Source organism: Molossus molossus, unplaced genomic scaffold, assembly GCF_014108415.1.
Source record: "Molossus molossus isolate mMolMol1 unplaced genomic scaffold, mMolMol1.p scaffold_m16_p_7, whole genome shotgun sequence".
Classification (NCBI taxonomy): domain Eukaryota; kingdom Metazoa; phylum Chordata; class Mammalia; order Chiroptera; family Molossidae; genus Molossus; species Molossus molossus.
Window position 1 is genome coordinate 99,741,863 of NW_023425401.1, and position 17,700 is coordinate 99,759,562.

At 44.5% G+C, this 17,700-nt stretch overlaps 1 protein-coding gene across 1 annotated transcript in view; it reads right to left on the reverse strand.

The window, feature by feature from the left end:
- DGKI (diacylglycerol kinase iota) overlaps window positions 1-17,700 on the reverse strand; it is a 423,254-nt gene that overhangs the window by 266,545 nt on the left and 139,009 nt on the right. Inside the window, exon 2 of the mRNA XM_036246751.1 lies at window positions 2,209-2,317. Within this exon, the coding sequence (XP_036102644.1) occupies window positions 2,209-2,317 (109 nt within the window). The remainder of the gene's footprint in view (window positions 1-2,208; window positions 2,318-17,700) is intronic.

Consider the following 17,700-nt stretch of genomic DNA (forward strand, 5'->3'; position numbering starts at 1 on the left):
TCTAAGCTTCTTCAAGACAGAAACATCTTCCTCACCTCAGAATCCCAAGGAACCAACACAGTTTCTAGGACAAAGCAAGTCCTCCAATATGCTGAATTAATAAATTCATCAATAACTGTATTTCTGGATAAATAATTCTGCAGGCTGCACAGTTTACAAAGAACTTTCACATTTACCACCACATCTGATCCTAACAACACCCATGAAGTTCCCCTCAGGAGGCTGCCACTACTGCCCCCAGCTACAGGTGAGAACACCCACCGAGGCGGAAAGAAATGACGTGTCATGACTAATACCACACAAGGAACAGAAAAGGGGTTTAATGAAGGCATCTATCTAAATGATTTACACTCGCTCTCACTAGAATCTTGCATCTCAAATAGAGGATTGTTTGGGACACCATGAATATTAAGCCAACTTTTTGGGGGTCCCTGATGTATCACACATGCTCACGCTCATCATGGGTCCATGCGTGTCTTTCTTTGATTTTATTTATCTGTTTGTTCACACATTTAATTCTTTCTCCTTATATAAATACTGGTGCAAATATATTCTATATTCTATGATGACTTAAGTTTATTAAATAACTGTCCTGGAATAAAGGGACACTCCAGGAGAGGAACATTCTTCCTAACAGTGCAATGTGCTCAGGTGGTATCGAGCACTCTCAGGACTGATGTAAAACAAAAATGTTGACAAGTGTGTGCTTGAGAGAGAGAAAGAGAGAGATTATAATATAAAAGAATATTAAATCATGGCATCTGTGCTAAAAAAAAAATACATTTAATTTTAAATCTCTCCTCCTTTCCCCCACCCTGCCATGCCCTTTCTTATGGAAAAAGAAGAACATGAGTTTCCCCTCTGTCAACAACTACAAATGCTAAAGAACATTCACCATCAAGACCTGAAAGGCAGAGCATCTGTTCCTTACATTCCCTCGGGAAGGGACCGAGCCTTCCAATCCACAGTAAGAGAGATCTTCCACCAAGACTGGACTCACTGATGACTCTCAATAAATGTGGTCTGACTTAGGAATTTCAGGCTGCAGTCATCAACTCTGGTTAATAGTTTTTGTGGCGGTCTTTTGCTTAAAGGTTAAAATCAGCACATATGCCCACCCCCCGCTCCCTCACCCCCCAGTACAAAACCTATCTACCTTTGGGCTAGGGGAGGAAATACAACAGAAAGGAGGACATGAAGTGCCTGGAATGTAAGGTGAAGTCATGCTCTATTAAAAAAATAAAAAGGAAAAGAACCAAACGGCCAAGCAGCGTGAGCTGAGGAAATCCCACTCAGACTCCGTGATGTTGCTAAGGATGAGTTCGAGGCGACGTCAGCCCGGCAGGAGCCGACGAAGCCTGCACAGAGGTACTTCTGTCTCACAGCTGCACACCCAGGCAGTGGTGGTTCTAATGATTCGTGAGGATTTTATTTGAGTCTTCAACACCTCTGACTTCATAGAGGGAGCTGTGTTCTTAGGAGTCTGAGAATGGCTTAGATACGTGAAGATTGGTCAGTGAGCAACACTGAAAATTATTAAGTCCTTACAACCGAGATTACGCTACCGAGCAAGACTATCATTTAAACTGGAGACATAAAGGGCTTCCCAGACAAGAAAAAGCTAAGGAAGTTCACCGCCCCCAAATCATACTATAAGAAATAGTAAAGTGTCTTCTTTAAGAAGAAGAAAGCAAATATAAGAAATGTGAACAATAAAAAGGCAATAAATACGTATCTATCAATAATTGAATCTAAAAAAACAAAAAACAAAACAAAATAAATGAACAAGCAGAACAAAAACAGACTCATAGCTACAGAGAACTTTTTGCCAGATGGCGGGGGGGTGCTGGGAGGATGGGTGGAAAAGGTGAAGGGATTAAGAAGTACAAATTGGTTACAGAACAGTCCCGGGGGTGTCAAGTAGAGCATAGGGGATACAGTCAATAACACTGTAATAACTGGGTGGTGTCAGATGGGTATGAGATTTATCACGATGATCACTTAATAAATTATACAATGTCTAATCACTGGGGTGTACTGGAACTAATATTCTATGTCAACTGTGATTTAAAAATAATTTTTTTAAAGAATGCATTACAAAAAATAAAAATAAAGACAACTATTAAGTCTTGCTTGCAGCTACAGGAACCCAGAGGAGACAGACACACACGAATCGAATGACGTTGAAATAAACGAGCCAACACCTACACTCCAGTCCAGAGTCGCCCTGGGCTCCTTCGCCGGCCCGTTTGCCACAGGAAGGCCGAGGGGGTGCGCGGGAGCCAGATGCTGCAGGCCTGCCCGGGAGATGGCTTTCCTGCATCAAGAACAAGAGACACAAAGAGCAACGTCAGAAGGAATACAGAGCCGAACATTCCCCACGGCGCAGAAATGGTGCGAGAGCCCGATCTCCGCACGCGCAACCCTTCTCGAACGTACTGGATTGTAGCTCTTGAAGGTTCCTGGTGAAGGCAGAGGGGGCAGGTCTCAAAGGCAGGGAGGTGGAGGGGGTCACCTGGGGGCAATATTGCTTCAGGACAGAAATCAAAATGTAAGCGCCGGTTTTGGGTAGAGGGCAGGACGCAAGCCGAGGGCTGGGACTGGGGCAGACGCGATACTTGAACATGTTTCAAGCTGTCGGACAGGCCCCGAGAGCGTCGGCCTGCGGTCCCGAGAGACCCGGGTTCGGTTCCCGCTAAGGGCATGTACCTCGGTTGCAGTTTGTCCCCGGCCCTGGTTGGTCGTGCGGGTGGCAGCCACTCGATGTGTCCCTTTCACATCGATGTTTCTCTCTCTCTTCCTCTCTCCCCCCTCCCACTCTACCTGAACAAAAAATGGAAAAGTGTCCTCAGGTGAGGATAAAAATAAAATAAAATAAAATAATAAAGCTGCCGGACAGTAACAGCTAGGACAGCAGGCTCATGAGGTCTTCCACTCAGTCCCTCCATTTCCCACCCAAGTGTCCTCCAGGCTGGTCACAGCTCCGAGTTCACCCTGGCTCCTCTCGAGAACACCCTCCCTCTCCCTTGCACACCACGTCCACAGGCAGCCCGAGGGTCTAAGTGGGAGGAGCCTGAGCCAAGAAATCTAGAAAAGTCCCGAGCACGTTGTTTGGACCTTAGGTTTGTTGAGTGGAACGTAACAGAATTCAGGTAAGGAAGGTGGAAAGGTTAAGAAAGTCAGTCCTGACCTCAGTGTGCAAAGAAGTAGGAGGAACCCCTTTAGCAAGCAACTATGACTATTGCCAGGAGGGGAGATAACCAAGAGGGGAGGATGCGAACAGCAAGACAGACGAAGAAAGCCGGGACCACCAGGGAGATCCCACAGCATCATCATGAATAATAGAAGCCAGTTTCCGAGCATCTCCGTCAAAAATGTCACACAAGCCCTGGCCGGTTTGGCTCAGTGGTTAGAGCGTCGACCTGCGGTCCAGAGAGACCCTGGTTGGTTCCCGCTAAGGGCACGTACCTCAGTTGCAGTTTGTCCCCAGCCCTGGTTGGGTCGTACGTGTGGCAGCCACTCGATGTGTCCCTTTCACGTCAACGTTTCTCTCTCTCTCTCCCTCCCACTCGCCCTGAACAAAAAATGGAAAAATGCCCTCGGGTGAGGATTAAAAAAAAAAAAAATGTCAGACAAGTCTTGAGCTTAAATATGAGTGCTGATCCATGAATTAGCCAAGTGGCCCCTGGGAGGGCCAGGGTTCTCCCTCTGCAGAGGTGCCCATACGTGCTCCAAGATTTACCTGAATTAGAATCGGGAGGATCTCAGGACCCAGAAGCCCTGGGTCCTGGCCAGTCGGAGGGTGAGGCCCAGGGACACATTTACACCTGCAATCAGATTCCCTCTGTAAGCTAAAGTTTTCAAACGTCTCTATGGGAGTCTGAAAAAATTTTAATCTAAAATGGAACCAGAGAATGTGACATGGACAATCTCACACATGTGCCCTAAGGAAAATGAAGCTTAAGAAGGAGAGACTGGTTTCGCATAAAAAGCCTGATTTACAGAAGATCGAAACTGATCCCTGAACTGGTAAATATCTGCCAAGAATCTCTCCCCATCCTCCAGCCAGTGAATTTGCTGCTGAAACCATGGCTGGACTCCCATTTCCTGGCACACTCTATGTCCATAAAACCAGCTCACCCCACACCATCAAAGGACTCACCTGTAGCTTGCTACAGTTCGTGTGGGACAATTGCAATTGTGGGACAATTGTATGAGAATTGCAATTCTCCTGCGATTCCCAAATAATCTCACTTTCTGGTAATTCAATCTTGCATCAGTTTATCTCTTTTTTTTTTTTTTAATCCTCACCCGAGGACATTTTCTGATTTTTTTGTTCAGGTAGAGTGGGAGGGAGAGAGAGGAACAGAGAGAGAGAGAGAGAGAGAGAAACATCGATGTGAAAGGGACACATCGAGTGGCTGCCACCCGCACGACCGACCAGGGCCGGGGACAAACCGCAACCGAGGTACCTGCCCTTAGCGGGAACCGAACCCGGGTCTCTCAGGACCGCAGATCGACGCTCTAACCGCTGAGCCAAACCGGCCAGGGCAGTTTATCTCTTAATTTAGGTTAACGGGGCAGGTGGGGGAGCACTAACTTACCCAGGCCCATCAAGGGGGAGCCCTGAAGGCAAGCATGAGCAACTTCACTGTGCACTTGACCCCCAATTAGCTCTCTGCAGCTGTCTCATAGGATGTGGACATCTGCCACGTGACACTGGACCCACAGACACACCAGGTCCCCAGGGAGGCCCAGCCCTCAGACTCGTTCACCCATCTCACTATACGGAGAAGCAAGGCTGCAGACGGTGAGATGGGAAAACAGGCAGATATATGGTGAATCCCACCAGCTGGGCCACCGAAGGAAAGGAACTTGCCTGGGTAAAGGGGTGGGTGAGAGCAGAACCTAAAAGCTTCGTTGGGCCCCAGAAGGCAGGTGGTCTCTCTGTGGTCTGCACTGAGCCCGGCAGACTCCACCCACAGATGGAATTTGTAAAGTTGAGGCAGATGAACAGCAGCCCACCGCCTGAAGAAAGGCAGGGTGAGACTCCAGTAAAGAACCCAGAATGATGTGGCCACCAATCAATGACCCGCTACGTCTGAGAGCCCAGCAGGTGTCCAGCCCTTGATACATGTGCTCTCTTACATCCCTGCACAGAAGTCCCCCAAACAGCGGCTAGGTCTTCGGCAGCCTTCCGATCACACCGAGCTTGCCCAGACTTTCAGATTCTCCCACCAGACAGCAGGCGATGTGACTGCTTCATATAAACCCCCTGAGTCATTACCAATAAGTAAGCCTTTGATGAAGACAGTCCCAGGACACAACATTCTCTTTCCTCACTTTCGCCAAAGCAAATAATGAACATCAATTTTGGCCCCTCGCCCCAACGTACAATCTGTTTTCTTGAGCAACTAGAAAAGAATACTGAAAGATTCTCATATGCTGACCCTTTCTCCCCAAGCATTTTCCCCACCCGAGTTCAAGGCACTTTAGGTTTTTCATTAGGAATCTGCCCTGGCTTTGAAGGGCTCCGCCTACGTGATTCTGAGTCCGTTTTCATTCAAACAATCAGATCTCTGTAGAGTCTGAATCTACAGGTGTCACCACAACCTACTGCCACTGTAAAACCACAGGACAAATGAGTTTAACTCATGAGACGCTGCAGACTCGGACCACCAAAACCTGACGCCTCTTCCTAATCAGGACGGCCAGGAGGGCGCATTGCGCAAGTGATCGAGTCGGGATGCCAGGCACGATGGACCAATGCGGCTGTAAGAGGAGAGACATTCGAACATTCGACCCTGGGTAAGAAAGTAGTCAGATCACACTCTTTCCCAGCCTGAGAATAGAAATGATTAAGTAAGGGCTTTCATCAATTATTTATTCCTCCGTGTGCATGCGAATTTAAGGGTGGTTTTCTGAAACATTAATCGAAGAAAATTATATTATCTACTACATATAAACATTAATTAGGGGGAAAATAAATAAGAAACATCCAAGTGGCTGCCAGTTTGTAACTGTCAATGAGCCTCACAAAAAGACATTACATAAGAAAGCCAACAGGAGAAACATATATAAGGGGGTGGGACCTTCTGATTACAGTTTTCCATTCTTCTAACTAGCCATGGGGGAAAAAGTTTTGTCCAATAGTTCACATATGTATACACATTTTCTTTTAAAACCAGAAAGCGACTTCATCAATTCTCAGACCTTAAATAAAATTAAGTGTTTTTTTTTCTATTTGCATTCATCTTGGTTGACAAGATGACATTTGAGAGTCCAGTAGAATATGGTGTGTGTTGGGGGGAGGAGGGGCAGGGATTTTATGTTTCAATTTGCTCCAATAAAAAAATCAGTGGGGTTTCGATTTCTCATTCTTTTTTTCGGCTCAGAATCTGCTCAGAGCCACAGTCAGTAGAACTGTGAAATGCCAAGGACTCTTTCCGTTCATTTGCAACACTTTGTCAGGGTTATCATCACTACAGTGGCAAAAGAGCCTCTGAAATGAAGAAACTGCCAGGAAAGACCTCGAACATATTTCCCGTGTAAAAGCCATCACACATTTTAAATAACATTCTATTATTTCCTTCACTTCATTCAGTAAAACTATAAACTCCTGAAGGACAGGGCTCAATTCATCTCCTAATCTTATTATATTCTAGCCCAGGGGTGGACACAACATATATTCAGTAAATGCTTTCTGAGTTAATGAATGAACTTGACCAAGAAGCTAAGCAAAACGGCTTGCCGATTAGATCAGTGGTTCAGAAATCTGATTAGGATGATCTGACTTATAGCCCCAGCCTTGCCCTTCAGTGATATTCTTTCCTGAGAGGGCCAGAAATCCTTCAAAGTAGCTCTTTAAAGATAAAGACAAATAGAGATAGAATCCAGCGTTCAGAAGCCTAAGACATTAAAACGGCTTGGTGGTCAACATGAAAATGGAATCCTGTTGCTACAACATTTATACGGGGCATGTGGTAGTGTTGCTGCTTTTAGAATGTATTTATTGAAAGAAATGTGCAGCATAGACTCTTCATAAAAAACTATTTAAAATTTTATGGGAAAACATGTGAATAAGGGATTATTTAGCCAAGATCCCCTCTAACTATCCATTTTGTGGATTTCTCTCAATTCACTGGGGCTCCACTCTTCCTCCGGGTTTGCATGACCCCCACGTTCTATCCATCCCCACCTTGCCGACTCCGCCTCCCCCCGACTCTACCTCCGAGCACAGAGCGGGGAGCCCAGGAGCAGAGATGACAGGCGCCAGAGAATCGGAAGTCCCTTAGCCAGAAAACCCTCTAGAGCAGCGGTTCTCAACCTGTGGGTCGCCACCCCTCTGGGGGTCGAACGACCCTTTCACAGGGGTCGCCTAAGACCATCGGAAAACACACATTTCCGATGGTCTTAGGAACCGAGACACCGCTCCCCCATCGTCTGCAGGCGGTCCGCCCACGTGCACATGCGCCCACACACAACGTGAGGAGCTGCACTGTATGAAAGGATCCAGCCTTAGGAAGGTTGAGAAGTACTGCAAGGCAAGCAACTGACACGCTGAGCTTGGTGAAGTCGCCTGTTCTAGAGAAGGAACCAGCCAGGTACAGAAGTTATTCTGTGCCTTGATTTAATTCCCCAAGTGCTTCAAGAGAGATTTTTTTTTCCCTTTATTGATTTTTAGAGAGAGAGGAAGTGAGAGGGATTGAGAGATAGAAACATCGATGAGAGAGAACATCGATCGGCCGCCTCCTGCACGCCCCCCACTGAGGATCAGGCCCACAACCTGGGCATGTGCCCTGACCGGGAATCAAACCGGTGACCTCTTGGTGCATGGGGCGACCCTCAACCACTGAGCCACACCCGCGGGATTCAAGAGAGATCTTAATCGCTGTGTGTGTGCTGGTGTGTTTCATTCCCCTCCCCCCATCCTATGTTGGTGCTCATTTTGCTTATATTCAAAGCAGCCCACAATGCTTCTTGGTTGAGTTACACAAGCCACCTGCAATGTTAAGGATAGTCCACACACAAAAAAAAAATTGTCCCAAGTGCCACACAAATTCCAAAAATCCCCCAGAGATTCACATAGGGGAACAAACCTCGTGTCATTATTTGAGCCCAAGTCCTAACCCAGATTCCATATGAATGCAGAACACGTTTGGACAAAAGGATGTTAAGTCATTCAGAAAATCGCTTTTGCTGTTGAATCTTCAGCACGATGGCTATACCTGTATTACTCTACATTTGTCGCTGTTACTACCACAGAGGTTCCCGACAGTGGCACTCAACCTTTGTCCACGGCGGGACCTGAGGACCAGTCCGTGGGAGGCCTTCCAGGTGTTTCTAACGAGCACCCTGGGCTGAGAACGGAACAAAGCCCTGTCATTTACATATTCAAATACATCCCTTTCCTGAACGATTTATTTACTGAATGTCTGTTTTATACCAAGCACTGTTCTAGACACGTAAGATACACGAAGGCATGAAACAGACATGAATCGCTGTCTTTGTGAAGCTTACATTCCAGCAAAAACTACACTTTGAATGGACATAGACAACAGGCGGGGGAATAGGGAGGAGAGTATCTGTGGGGGAAAAGGAGAAACATCTGTAACAAAAATAAATTAATTAATAATAAAAAAATTTTAAAAAACTAGTTTGCCAGTACTGAATTATTTTACATATCTTCTATACTCTTCACAACAATGAAATGGGTACTTTGATTACCCCATTTTATATTTTTAAAAATGGCCACAAAGAGTGGTTAAGCTATGTGTCCAAGATCACAGGGCGAGGAGGAGGTCTAGGTGAGATTTGAACCCAGGCCTCTAACCTTAGATTGTACACACTTAACCACAAGGCCACACTTTCAGGAAATGCTAACGATACACATATACGTGGCAAAAGAGACACACACTACAATCAGCCTCTAATGATGCTAGTTTCTAATTGCCTCAATTAGAATGTCCTGTGTCCAGAGCAGGGGCTAGCGTGGGAGGCACAAGACTGCACAGGTTAAGGACCCCCCTTACCAGTCGGTCACCTACTATGCAGTCGAGTTGCTTGACTCCCCTTAGTGTCATTTCCTCCTTTGTCAGCCGAGAACACTCTAACCCAACTCCAGCAGTGGCAGACATCTTTTTTTTTAATCCTCACCCAAGGCTATTTTTTTCCATTTATCTTCAGATAGAGAGGGAGGGACGGAGGGAGGGGAAAAGAGAGAGAGCGAGACCTGGATGTGAGAGAGACACATCGACTGGTTACCTCCCGCATGACCCTGACCAGGGCCGGGGTCAAACCACAGCGGAGGTACATGCCCTTGACTGGAATCGAACCCACGACTCTGGTCCACATGCCAATGCTCTGACTAACCACTGAGCCAAGGCGGCCAGGGCCAGGATCATTGTTTCAATGTGTGCCGAGTGCTGGACACACAGTAGCACAATAATTATTCCTTACACCTATTGGCAGCCTCCGCAGCAGCAAGGCAAAGCGGGGTAAGTGGTAAATCTCTGAATAAATATGTGCTTATTTGATTGCTCTCAGATATCCCCAGTTCCCCGACACTTCTGCTCACTCGAACATTTAACAAGCTTCCGTTATGTGTCAGGAAGTTCGGAGGGGTTCTCCAAACCGAAGAGTCTTCTAGTCACGGTCAAGACTCCACGGTTGCCGAAGGAATCGTTCTTCTCCCCCGACTTGCCTGGCTGCCCAACGCAACATGAAAAAGCACCACACTCTCCACGCAGACAGACTTACCAACGTATTTTCAAAAATGTAATCCAGCCCAGCAGGTGTGGCTCAGTGGTTGAGCGTTGACCCAGACACCAAGAGATCGCGGTTTGATTCCTGGTCAGGGCACATGCCCAGGTTGTGGGCCCGATCCCCAGTGAGACGCATGCAGGAGGCAGCCAATCGATGGTCTTTCTCATTGATGTTTCTATCTCTCTCTCCATCTCTCTTCCTCTCTCTCTAAAATCAATAAAGAAAAAAACTTTTTTTTTTAAATGGGACATTCGAACACAGACACACACACACACACACACACGAAGAACACGAAGTGAACATGAAGGCAGAGATGTGGTGATGAGTCTCCAAGCCACCGGGTAACAGCAAACATGGCCAGCAAACCCCCAGCAGCTTGGGGGGAGGCACAGAGCAGATTCCCCACCCCCCAGCCTCAGAAGGAACTAATCCACAAGTACTCAAACATCTTACCTCCGGAATTGAGATGATACATCTGTGCTATATAAGCCACTCGGCGGGGGGTACTTTGTTACAGAAGCCCTAGAAAATACACATACTTCAAAAACAAACCCAGAGTCTGGATTCGGTGTACCAGGGTCTGGCTGACTTCAAAATGCTGACTCCTCTTTTCCAGATGCTCCCGTAAACCTTGGGTAACTTCTGATCATACTGCTCCCCAAGGAAAGTAATAACACTTACAAAGAAACACATTCCTGTGAAACCCGCTGTTCAAACAGCATTCTCATTCAAATAGATCATAAGCATCCGACAAAGTTTGACTTAATTAATGATGTAACCGGCATGGAAGACAAATAGAAAATCAAAACATGTATAAAGAATTGAGATTTAAAATAGTCAGGGGCGAAATGCCCAGAAGATGGCTAAATCAGACAGAAGACCTTCATCCCTGTGGCATTAACTTTTCTTTTTGTCTAGAAAATCATAACACATCAGCTGTTCACAGGTTAACCTCTAATCCAGCGGGACATAAGCTGTCAGCACCTGTATCGGTTTGGGGCTATTAATCAAATATACGGAGACAATAAAATTATAGTACCTATGAGCATCAGGTAAGATCCACTACTAGGTAACCAGGTTCTGCTTCTACTGGAGCAGGCTCATTACAACATGCTCTCATAAAATGACTTAAAAAAAAAAAAAAAAAATCAAACAATAACCATTTTTCCACTGTCAAAATTTGGGATCATTTTATTCTCACTACTCATAGTTCCAAATTAAGATTCCTGGTGCACTTTTATAGACGTCTGGAATATTCTGGGAAATCTCGTAAAATCAATTCTCTCCGTTACTCTCCAAACAGTAATAATAATTTCCTGGGCACCTTGTATGCACTGAATAGTCTTAACCATTTTCTTCGGCTTGAAAACAGGTTCGGAGACAGAAACTGCCAGGTTCGCTGGAGCGCGGGGGGGTGGGGAGCAGGCTGGCTAAGTGAGAGCTGTCACGCGTTGCTGCAGAAGCCTCGACCGACCCTTGCCACTTGTCCCATTTTCAGGCAGAGACCCGACATTGAACCTCCTCATCAACCAGTCTGGGTACGGGCAGCCCCTGGCCGAGTGTAACCCCAGGCAAGAGATTCTCTTCAGCCAGAGGCAGTGCCTGGGCTCGCGGGAGACCATCGAAGCCAACACTCCGGGAGGCTGGAAGAATGAGGACAGTGGTCCTGGGAGGGCAGCAAAGGACAGCGTCCACTCTAGACCTCTACACACAGGGCAAACCTGTGAAATGGGTCATTGTGCCCCATCATTTTATCATGCCCATTTTACTTAGGGAACAACTGACGTGGGAAAGCTTAAGTCACTTATATAAGCCACACAGCTAATAACTCATAAAGCCAAGTTGAGAGTTCAGATGTCTGGCTCCAAAGGCTCCATCACTCTGCATTCCCTCTGAGACAGACAGAAAGAGAGAGAGAGAGAGAGAGAGAGAGAGAGAGAGGAGGAGGAAAGGCATAGAAGGGAGGGGACCGAAGCATGCAAAGGTGGCACATGGCGTGGGCACGCATCCACTGCAGTGACCGGTGAAAGACCCTGGCGAAGGGGTGGCTGCGGACATTGTAAGAACACTTTCATGTTCATGGCAGTTATACTACCAGGAGGAAATGCCTCCTTTGGCTTCTCCTCCGTATTTCTCCCCTGCACTTAAATCTGCAGGGAAGTCTAGCCCTCGCCTTCAAGGCAGGGGGTTTGTGAACATGGACCCTGAAGAGGGGGCTGAATTTTACAACTAGGTCAATGAACACAGCACGGACTTTGCCTACTGGGATGGAGAGATAATCTGAAATTGAACAAATTTAGAAGAAGCATGAGCCCAGGAACAGAAATAACCTTAAGAACATAAGTCCTCTGGAAATTCACAGAAATTTAAGGGGAAAAAAATTAGTTTTCCATAGGGTTGTTCCCAGTAAAACTAGGACTAAGAAAAATGTATCTTTCCTTGCTGAAAGATTATTCCTACCCCCTTTCAATTTCCCTTCACCCTGGACCTATGCGGTCTCAACCACAATCTTGCTCAACCAATGGTATCAATAAATAGATAACCCAACACAAATTTGTCATTCAAAATAGCTTATGATATGACCCTTGTCGGGATATCTGCATTCTCAAAAAAGACTCAAAAGGCAAAAACCTGAATGACCCAAAGGAATTGAGTCAAATGACGTTCAAAGTAGTTAAAATAGTTATCCTACGCAAAAACCCAGAGTATTGTAAATATAGATGAAGGGGTGCGCGTTGGCATTGGAGGCAGAGACTGACCTACCTACTTTGAGGTCAGCCCTAGACATAATGACTCAAGAACAATCTTATATGTTGAGAAGACACTGCCAATAAGTATCAGTGAGGGAACAGTCCTGGCAAAACCTAAAGCATAAAAGAATTCACCCCAAAAGGTTCAGATGAAGAGACTCTGGTAAAGGAAATACTTAAAAGCAGGCTTAGGGTGTAAAGCACCTGCTCAATCTCCAGACTTAGAATGAAGGTAAGGAAACCACGAGCAAGGCTTTCTGGAGTATCTCTGAGGGCTAGGTAGAAAACAGAGTGCCTTAGTTAAGGTCAAACAGCTAGTTGGGGCAGAGCTAGGAACAGAAATCAGGTCTCTTCCCCTCGGCCCAGGTGGTCTACATGCCCACTGCATGGTCTTTGTCCATCCCATCCGGGTTTGCCGGCAGGTGTGCATGTTGTTTCTATGTTCCTTGCCTCCCTAGCAACCAATCCATCACTATAGATCCTCATACCTCCTATGTGTCCTGGAGGCCTACTTGCAGAAAAAGAAATAATGATAAAACTCTCAACAAGCCAGAAAGAGAGAAAAAAAAATGTCCTCAAGGGTATGTATGCAAAATATGCAAGTAATACCATACATGATGGTGAAAGACTGCTTGCCCCCTAAGACTGAAACAAAGTGAGTATATCTGCTCTCACTATTCGACATTGTTCTGAAAGTCCTAACAAGTGCAGTATAAGAAGAGGGGAAACTAAAGAAAAGAGAAAGGCATACAGTTAGGAAGAAAAGAGTAAACCTTTGTATTTGAAGACGGCATGATGGTGCAAAATCCCAAGTAATCCTGCAAAAATCCACCAGAATTAATATGAGTCTGCAGTCACTGTACAGAATCTATATACAAATGTCAACTGCATTTCTATATAGAAACAGCTACAAATTAAAAAATAAAAGTTAAATACCAACTAACAATGGCACTCAAAACATGAACTTTTAAATGATAAGTCTACTAAAATACAAATAAGGCCTTACACTGAAAACTATAAAACATCACTGAAAGAGATTAAAGAGGTTAAAAATAAATCAAGATATCAGATTTGTGTATTGGAAGACTCAATACTGTGAAGATGTCAAATCTCCCCAACGTGATACGTAGATTAACACAATCCCTATCAAAATCCGTTGGATTTTAAAATGTATATAGGAAAAAAAGACATAAAATAGTTAAATAATCTTGACAAAGTTGGAGAACTTTCACTACCCAATTTCAAGACTTACTATAAAGACAAATAAATCAAAAGCATGTAATACCAAAGAACTGACGATCAGATCAATAAAAGACAATCAAGTCCAGAAATAGTCCCACCCATGCTCAGCTTTAAAACAGGCTCAAACAAATAGATGAAGAGAAGAATATGCTTTTAATAAATGATGCTGGAAAAACTGGTTATTCATAGTGGGGGGAAAATTAATCTTGACCCCTATCACATACTATAGACAAACAATGCTGCAAGAGGGACCACAGATAAAAACCTAAAAGCTAAAACTATAAAGCTTCTAGAAGAAAACAGTAACAATTACTTTCACGACCTCAGAGTGGACAGTGATTTTGTTGTTGTTTTTTTCAAGCTAGGATTCAGGAAGTTCTCATCAAAAACGAAAAAAAAAAATTGAGAAACTGGACTTCATTAAAATTAAAAACTTCTATGTATCAAAATCCACACCCAAAGCTCCTTTTCCTCACTCTGCCATTCGCATTCCCGCAATGGAAACAGCAGCGTCAGGACCTCTGGAAAGCTGCTTCTTCATAAAAGCAATGAGAATTCTGGAACATTAGTCAGAATCAAATGTTTCACAACTCTGGAAGTTACCAGTTGACTGGATGAGGCTGGCAGCCACACCTGCCTTAGCTAGTCGGAGGGCAGGCTGAGCTCATTGTCTTGGACTGGTGGTAGCTTCAGTGCATCCCACTGACAGGGGCTTACCCCCCAAAGCCCCTCAGCACTGACTTTGTCTTACCTTCCAGTGAACAGCAGGTGATAACAGCATCATACTGCAGTCTTCTACAAGACTATTATTTTAAGGTTTTCGTTTGTTCGTTTGCCTCTAACTCACTCAAAATCATGATGATACTAACAAGACTGGACTTCCCATATACACACCCCAAAATTTCCTGGGTGGAATCAATCTTCCAAAATTTTAGGGAACCAAGAACTTGAGGGGACCCCAACTTGTGCCCCTTTTCTGCCTGGCAGTCCCCCACCAAGACGTGCCTTCACAATTTTGTTTCTGCTACTGGATGGCCAGGTGGCCAAGCCCTCTAGCTAAGGGTATGCCCAACGGGGGCTGAAACGGCTGTGAGCCCTGCAGACAACCGTAACCCATGGGATTCTTCCCTCTCCGCCCTCTCCCTTCACCCTAGCGGGGGCTACCGATCAGTGGAAGCCAATACACTTTCTTCACGAACATCCTACTCCGAATAGAGAACATCATCCCTTCCATCCTCTCCACATCGATTTAGAAGAGTGAAGGTAAAAGCTTTGGTGAAATAACCTTCTGCTCTCAGCCCTCCCACTGGGTGCCTGGCAGCTCTCTAAAGGTAGAATACTTAGTGTGTTTATGGTCCTCGGCTTTGGACTTGGCTACAATGCCAAGATAACAGGATCTCTATTCATTAAGGGTTATTAAGAAATAAGCCAGTCAGGGAAAGACAAGTACAATGTGATTTCACTTATATGTGGAACCTAATGAACAAACTAAATGAGCAAACAAAATAGAAACAGACTCACAGATACAGAGAACAGACTGACAGCTGTCAGAGGGGAGGGGGAGGGGGTCTGGGTGAAAAGGGTGAAGGGATTAAGCAAAGAATAAAAGGAGAGGCTCATGGGCACAGACAACAGTATGGTGATTGCGAGAGAAGGGGCCAGGGGAGGCAGAAGAAGGCAAAGGGGGAATAAATGGTGATGGATGACGGAGACCTGACTTGAAGTGGTGCACACACAATACAATATACAGATGATGTATTGTAGAATGGTATACCTGAAACCTGTATAATTTTATTAAGCAATGTCACCCCAATGAACTTAATAAAAAAAAAAGAAGAAAGAAGGCAGTATATTTAGCAAAAATAAAGTGAGTTTCAGAATCAGACTTTTAGGCATTCAATACTTTTATGCAAAACTAGCTATGTATTACACAGTAGTACTAGGAATTGCTGGCTCTACAGATGTGAACGAAACACTCATGGTCCACCTGGCCAGTGTGGCTCAGTGGTTGAGTGTCGACCCATGCACCAAGAGGTCGCTGGTTCGATTCCTGGTCAGAGCACATACCCAGGTTGTGGGCCAAATCCCCAGTGGGGGGCATGCAGGAGCCGGCCAATTAATGTTCTCTCTCACTGATGTTTCTCTCTCTCTCTCCCTCTCCTTTCCACCCGTCCACTCTCTCTAAAATCAATAAAGAAACAAAAATGTTTTTAAACACTCATGGTCCCTCTTCTTGTTGAGCTTAGGACCCTAGTGAAGACGTATGTAAATAAACACGTGACTGATTGCCAACAGACATGACTGTTGTGAAGGAGACAGTAGGGCAAAGGTAGAGAGGGGGGTGACAATGATTAGGGAAGGTGACTAAGAGGAGGTGAGGAAAATCAGATTTAAAGCAACCTGGGCTGGAAGCCTGGCTCTCTCACTTGTTAAATCTATGATCTCTCTGTTGCTTAATGTCTCTCAGACTCATTTCTCCATCTGTAAACAGGAAGAAGAATTTATGCCACATGGGGCTGTTACAAAGATTCAATTAAGCAAGAAGATTAAAGGTGCCTGCTTCCTATTACTTTCTGAGAACACAATAAAGTTTTTTTGAAAAGCATTATTAGCATTAAGGAGACAATTAGCATTGTAAAGTGCAAAGTGAACAGGACAAAAAAGAAAGTAAGAAAGAAAACAGACTCAACACTTATTATCTTTATAACTCTGGGCAAGGAATTCAGCCACTCTAAAAGCTTTCTTGTCTTCAACTGTAAAAGAAAGAAGACAATCTCTTATGAAAATGTGACTGCAAACTACCTTACAAAATAAAAATGTTTATTTGTAAAGCTCCAGTGTACTTAATGTGCTAAAACAATGGAACGTAAAGTGGTCTCTCAGTTTTAGGGGCCACTGTGAGTACCTGGAGTCGCTGAATTTGCATATGGGAGGGGGAGACAGGATGCAATTAGAAATTATTTATATGTAAACATTTCAAGTGTATTGTCTAAAAAAATCTCAGAAAAAGAAGGGGGGGTCCAATTCTCAAAGACCTCATTATGGGTCTATAAGAAAAATGTCTGTCTTGAATACACAAACAGTGATGGAAGGGGAAAAAATCTTCCCTGGGTATTTGACTACAGCTAGCCTCTAAATGGGTCCGTTCCCTGGGTTGTCCGAAAGGCTTCAATCCAAATGTTTAATATAAAGTTGTTATGGGTTAATAAACTTCCCTGAGTGCCTGAGAAACAAATCCAGATCCTCCCTAAGGAAACCAATTTTCAAACCAAGAATTCCAAAAAAGTAGCAAATACATGAAATCTCCATAAAAAATCACAAACACAGGAAAATACAAAGGACTCGGTGAGTACAAGCCAGCAAAAACAACAGACTCTATAATTCTCAAATTACGTTTAAATAATATAAAATAATTGTGTTTAAAGAAGTAAAGTCTTTAAATGTCTTTAAAGAAGTAAAAGATGGAGTTAAAATTAGGTAATAAAAGACTACAAAAAAAATAACTATAGTTTTTAAAAAATTTTTTTTTCTTTATTGAATTTAGAGAGAGAGAAACATCAATGAGAGAGAACATCTATTGGCAGCCTCCTGCACGCCCCCCACTGGGGATCGGGCCCACAACCTGGGCACATGTCCTGACCGGGAATCAAACCAGCGACCTCTTGGTGCATATGTCGATGGTCAACCACTGATTCACATCAGCCAGGCAATAACTATAGTTTTAAAAAATAAAATAACTTTTATATAAGAAAATTATAACTAAAAGTAAACAATCAATGGGTACAGAGTATATAAAAGCAACAGAAAAGCAATATTATTAAACTACAGTGCATATCTAAGGAAAGTATCCGGTATGCATAACAGAGAGAGACAAGATAAAAGGAAAGGGAAGTTAAGAGACAGAGCAGTGAGAGCATGTGCCTATCTGCATTTCAGAAAGAGA